We start from the raw sequence: 6,000 nt of genomic DNA, 5'->3' as shown, positions 1-6,000 counted from the left end.
TGTAAATCGAATGTGGCTTCTTTGACACATATGTTTTGGTCCTGTCCTCTATTGGAAAAATATTGGAAAGATATTTTTAACATTATTTCAAAAGTATCGAAGATTGATTTACAACCTCACCCTATCACTGCAATTTTTGGATTACCAAGGATAGAGTCTGGCCATCTATCTGCTTCCACTAACCATATGGTTGCCTTTGTTACATTAATGCCCAAACGATCCATTTTGCTTAAATGGAAGGATCCAATACCCCCTACTACTTTTCAATGGTTCTCTCAAACCACGGTACGGCATGGTAGCGTAGCGGTTAGCACGACGCTATTACAGCGCCAGCAATCGGGGTTCGATTCCCGTCGCTGTCTGTAAGGAGTTTGTATGTTCTCTCGTGTCTGCGTGGGTTTCCTCCGGGTGCTCCGGTTTCCTCCCGCATTGCAAAGACGTATGGGTAGGTTAATTTGGGTTTAAAATGGGCGGTGCAGACTCGTTGGGCTGGAAGGGCCTGTTACCACGCTGTAAATATAATTTAAATTTAAACTTGGAAAAAATTAGGAGTGGTACTGTTGATCCTTCACTTAAATTTGAAGATATTTGGAGTCCATTTATTCAATATTTTCACATGATATAGATCCCCTTGTAATAACCTTTCAACTTAGAGGAATGGAGTTGACGACATAATATTGCTCTGTTTCTACTGAGAAATTTTAGTCCAGTTTTTTTTTGTTTTTTTTAAATTTTTTTTTGTTTAGCTTAGTTTGGTTTGATATATTGTTTATAATTTTTCTTATTGATTTGGGGATTTTTTTTCTTTCTTTTATATTTATATTTATATAATAAATCTTTTTCTTTCCTTTCTTTTATATTATATTCATTCACTAAGAGATCATTGGATCTACAGATTTTTTATATTTTATTGTTCTTTATGATTATCCATGCTATGATTGTTCTCCTGATCTCTTTGTATTACATGTACAAACATTGATGTTATATATTAATCTGTATTAATTTGAAAACTAATAAAAAGATAAAGAAAGAAAAAAGGGAAAATATGACAGTAGAGGTTTGTGTCCTTAATCTTAATAATTTACTTTAATTTTCATCATGTTATTCTTGACAATGAGGGAAATTTCATAAACACCTCCATATTTCTATCAATTTTGCTTGTTTGAATTTAATATAAAATAAAAATGCAACATTTTCCCAAAGATATAATTCTTTAATCAAGTAAAAGTCATTATTTTTGATCCAAGCCAAAGAAGATCCCATCACAATAATCAGTAAGCTGCAGTAAAATCGAGTGGAGAGGTCTGTTGGTGTATTGTATTGTAAACTGTGTAAAGGAAGGATCCTTGTATTTTGTTTAAACAAGTACTCATGCATTTGAAACTGATGATTTGCTTAAGATAAAAGTGCAACATTCATTTGATTTCCCAGCAAATGTTTGATAAAAATATACTGAAAATATAATACTCCCAATGAAACATACATGGCATTCATAACACAAATTTATTTCTTGTCATAATTAATTAAAATTATTTATTGCAAACAGGCCACAATAATTAATGGTGCAAAGCAATATTCTATTATATCCATTTTATAATTCCTCATTGTAACTGGTTGTCCTTACAAAAATATAAAAATTGTGTAGTTTTACTTCAATGCACAGAAGGTATTCAAGCGTTTCATTTGTCTTCAGCTGTGTAATGTGTTAAATCTTTCTGGAAGTCACTTTTTCAGGTCATAAACCTGGAAGAAACAGAAAGCACGGATTATTTGTACCGTACTAAGCATGCAACTCTGGCAAGTAATGTTGAACTGAAAGGTGCATCAACCCAATCACAAGCACACTAGGATTATACTGCCTGGTGATCTACAGAACTGACCCTGCTGGAATGTCAAAGACAACACTTCATTTGCAAGTTGTGGGATTTTGTTTGTATTATGCTGCTGAAAATTCCTATGCAAATCATGCAACAGAATTTACTTTTATCCATTTACCATTTTCAAGATCCCCAAAAATGTACCTTTCTTCTACAGCCCATTCCAATATACCAGCACAATGGCACAGATAGTAAAGCCGCTGCCTCACACCACTAGCGATCCAGGTTCAAGCCTGACCTCTGGTGCCATCTGTGAGGGGTTTGTGGTTCTCTCTGAAACTTCATGGGTTTCCTCCCACATCCCCAAAACATGCAGGTTGATAGGATATTGGACACTCTGAATTGTCCCAAGAGTACATGTAAGTGGTAGAATGTTGGGGACAGTGGTGAGAGGAGGGAGGGAGTTGATTGGGAATGTACGGAAAATTAGTAAGGAATGGGATTGTGTTGACAGCCCACATGGACTCGATGAGCTGAATGGCCTCCTTATACATCATAGGATCATAGAGTCATTCAGCACAGAAATAGGCCCTTTGGCCCAACTCGTTCATGCCAGCCAAGATTCCCATCTAAGCGAATCCCATTTGCCTGAGTTTGGTCCATATCCCTCTAAACCTTTCCTATCCATGTACTTGTCCAAATGTCTTTTAGGTGTTGTTAATGTACTTGCCTCAACCACTTTCTCTGGCAGCTGGTTCCACAGACACACCACCATTTGGTGAAGTAGTTGTCCCTCAGGCCCCTTTTAAATCTTTGACCTCTCACCTTAAGCCTATGCCCTCTAGTTTTGATTCCCTTTCCCTTCACCCTATCTAGGCCCCTCATGATTTTGTACATCTTTATAAGGTCACCCCTCAGTCTCCTACACTGAATAAAGTCCTAGCCTGCCCAACCTCTCCCCATAACTCAGGTCCTCGAGTCCTGGTAACATTCTTGTAAATCTTCTTTGCACTCTTTCCAGTTTATTGACATCTTTTCTGTAACAGGGTAATCAAAACTGTGCATAATAGTCCAGGTGCAACCTTACCAACATCTTGTACAACTGCAACATAATGTCCTAACTCCTATACTCAATGCCCTATACCCCCTGATTGATGAAGGTCAGCGTGCCAAATGCCTTCTTCCCCACTCTACCTGTGACGCCAGGTGTCATGTATAAATATTATGAAGCATGCCTACATTGATCTTTCCCACAACGGATACCTCAAGTTCTAATACTATAGGTTGAGAAAACAAAACTTACAATATAGGGATTCCTTTCTGGTCCTACATCTTTGACTTGACTGCCCTTGAAATTCTACTCCTTACAGGGCCAATCAGCAATTCCCAGAAAAAGCCAACGTCCAGCAGACTTGGCACCCAGCTTCGCTAAAAAAAATTATGAACATCCTGAGGGTTACCAGAAGTTTAATCCATCAGCTACATAAATACTCTGGCAGCAAGGGTTCTACATTCTGCCTCCCCACAGCTTTCCACCATTGACAAGACTGAAGTCAGAAATGCGATGGAATATATTCCTGGATGAATGCAGCTCTAAGAACTCGAAAGAAACTCAACACCATCCAATCACCATTTTGAATAATCCTTCTTCCACCATAACTATATTATGCAGCTCACTGCAGAGTGTGCTAAGTCTTTTGTGACAACAGCTCTCTGACTAATGATCTCAACCATCTCGAACAAAAAGCACAGAAGCACATGGGAACAATATCACCTTCAAATGCCCCTCCAATCATGCACCTTTCTGACTTGGACAAATACTGAGTTAAAATCCTGGAACTCCTTCCTGGCCACACTATTGAAATAGTTTCACAACATGAATTGCAGTGCATCCAGAAGGCAGCACAATAGCACTTTTCTCAAGGTTTATTATATATGGGCAATAAGTGCTGGCCTGGCCATCAACAACCAAATCCCATGAATGAATATATAGAAATTACATTACTTAATTAACCTCTGTAATGTGAAAGCACAGGACATTTGTATTTAGATTTTATCTACATAGATTAACCTTACAGCATAATACAACATTAATGAGTTCCAACAATGATATCGACAACTTCATTTGCCATAACACCAGTGGGTGATATTAAAGTTTGGTTCCAAATCAGAAACTTGAACCCTGACTGTCACTGATCATTGATACTGCATTAGAGCTACACCTGCCACAAACCGTTGTCAGATCATCCCTGGAGTACTGTGTATAATTTTGCACCTTTTCTAATGTTTGGATAGCTATATGAAAACAAATATTGTAGTCGTCAAGAACCCAATACTAAAGTTTCATGCCGATTACCTTAGTTTCCCGTAGTGATTAAGTCTGTGCACTACAGTATTCATTTTGAGCATTCCATTTGAACTAAACACCCATCCCCTCTTAAAACACTAACAGATGTGCACAGAATTCTTCAATAATAAATTAATATTATGATCACAAAACATAACTGCATTCTAACAAGTGAATAGTCCAATGATTTCACTTACTCCCTGTGAACAAAATGGGATCACTGGAGCAGAAATTGTATTCAGGCGTTTTGCTATTTCAATCAAAGTGTCACTGTATATTAAATGCAACTCCTTGTAGTGGTACCTAACAAAAACTGGAATCAGTAGCTGTAAATGATGAGCTTCACAAAATATGAATTAGATTGCATATTGCATATTGCATATTTTTTTAGTGTTCCATTGAATGAATCATGGAATAAAATTGAATTGGATCAGGATTTTATAGCACACATAATGCACACTAACACCCTAGGGTTATACAGTCTTTTGGCACAGAAATGGGTCCTTTGGCTCTCCACGTCCATGCCGACCTTTTTGCCCATCCACAGTGATCCTACTTGCCTACTTTAGATCCATATCCTTCTCTGCCTTGCCTCTTCAAATGCCTGTCTAGATGTCAATAAACATAGTGATTACATCCAATTCGACCACCTCCTCTGGCAACACGTTCCAGACATCAGCCACTCTCTGTGTAAAAACTTTCTCCTCAGATCCCCTTCCTCTCCCTTCAACCTAAGTCCTCTTGTTTTTGATACCCTTACCATAGGAAAATGATTCTGACCATCTACTCTGTCTACATCTCTTATAACTTTATATGCCTCTATCAGGTCACTCCTCAGCTTCCTTTGCTCCAGGGAACACAAACCCTACCTAGCCAATCTCTCCCCATAACTAAAGTCCTCCAATCCAGGCAACATCCTGGTGAATCTCCTCTGCACTCTCTCCAGTGCAACCACATCCTTCCTATAGTGTGGCAACCAGAACGGCACACACTACTTGAAGTGCAGTCAAACCAGTGTTTTTTACAACATAACCTCCCAACTTTTATATTCTCTGCCGTAACCTTTGAAGGTAGGTATGCCATATACCTTCTTCACCACTCTCTCTACCTGTGATGCCACTTTCAGTGAACTATGGACCTAAACCCCAAGGTCCTTCTGTTCATCAAAATTCCTTTTACCATTTTACTGTATATTTACTGTGTACGACTTACCCCTATTTAACTTCCCAAAATCCATCATCGTGCACTGATCAGGATTAAATTCCATCTACCACTGCTTTGTCCTGATTTCTATCCTGCTTTAGCCTAAGACAATCTTCCTCACTATCTACACCACCACCATTTTCCATGTCATCTGCAGACTTACAAATCATACCTCCTACATTCACATTGAAATTGTTAATAATTATTACAAAGAGAGCACTACACCAGTGGTGACAAACTTCCAATCAGAAAAGCATCTCCTGCCTCCTGTCATCAAGCCAGTTTTGGATCCAATTAGCCAGCTTGTCTTGGATCCCACGTGCCTTTACTTTCTGAACCAGTCTACCATGCAGGACTTTGTTAAATGCTTCACTGAAGTCCATGCAAGTAACTTTTTTAAAAATGCTTTTATATCTTAAAATGTTGAAATATGTTAAAATGTTGAAATATTTTAAAATGTTCCATGAAAATATTTGAATGATCAGTATTACATTCTTTCCTGGATTCTCATGGACTTTAGTTTACTCAGTGGACTTAAAAGAATTGCAATCCCAAATATCGTTATTGCTGCATTTTTCTATCATTCACTCATGGAATGGACATATATTCCTAAAGGAGGATAGTTTACAACTT

General features: G+C 38.0%; 1 protein-coding gene across 1 annotated transcript in view; it reads right to left on the bottom strand.

The window, feature by feature from the left end:
* Window positions 1–1,196: 1,196 nt before the first annotated feature.
* Window positions 1,197–6,000, bottom strand: part of c9h8orf34 (chromosome 9 C8orf34 homolog) — a 274,725-nt gene continuing 269,921 nt past the window's right edge. Inside the window, exon 14 of the mRNA XM_052023371.1 lies at window positions 1,197–1,743. Coding sequence (XP_051879331.1) covers window positions 1,736–1,743 — 8 coding nt within the window. The 3' untranslated portion in view covers window positions 1,197–1,735. The remainder of the gene's footprint in view (window positions 1,744–6,000) is intronic.

Source organism: Pristis pectinata, chromosome 9 (genome assembly GCF_009764475.1).
Source record: "Pristis pectinata isolate sPriPec2 chromosome 9, sPriPec2.1.pri, whole genome shotgun sequence".
Lineage (NCBI taxonomy): Eukaryota > Metazoa > Chordata > Chondrichthyes > Rhinopristiformes > Pristidae > Pristis > Pristis pectinata.
This window is presented reverse-complemented; position numbering and strand designations above follow the sequence as displayed.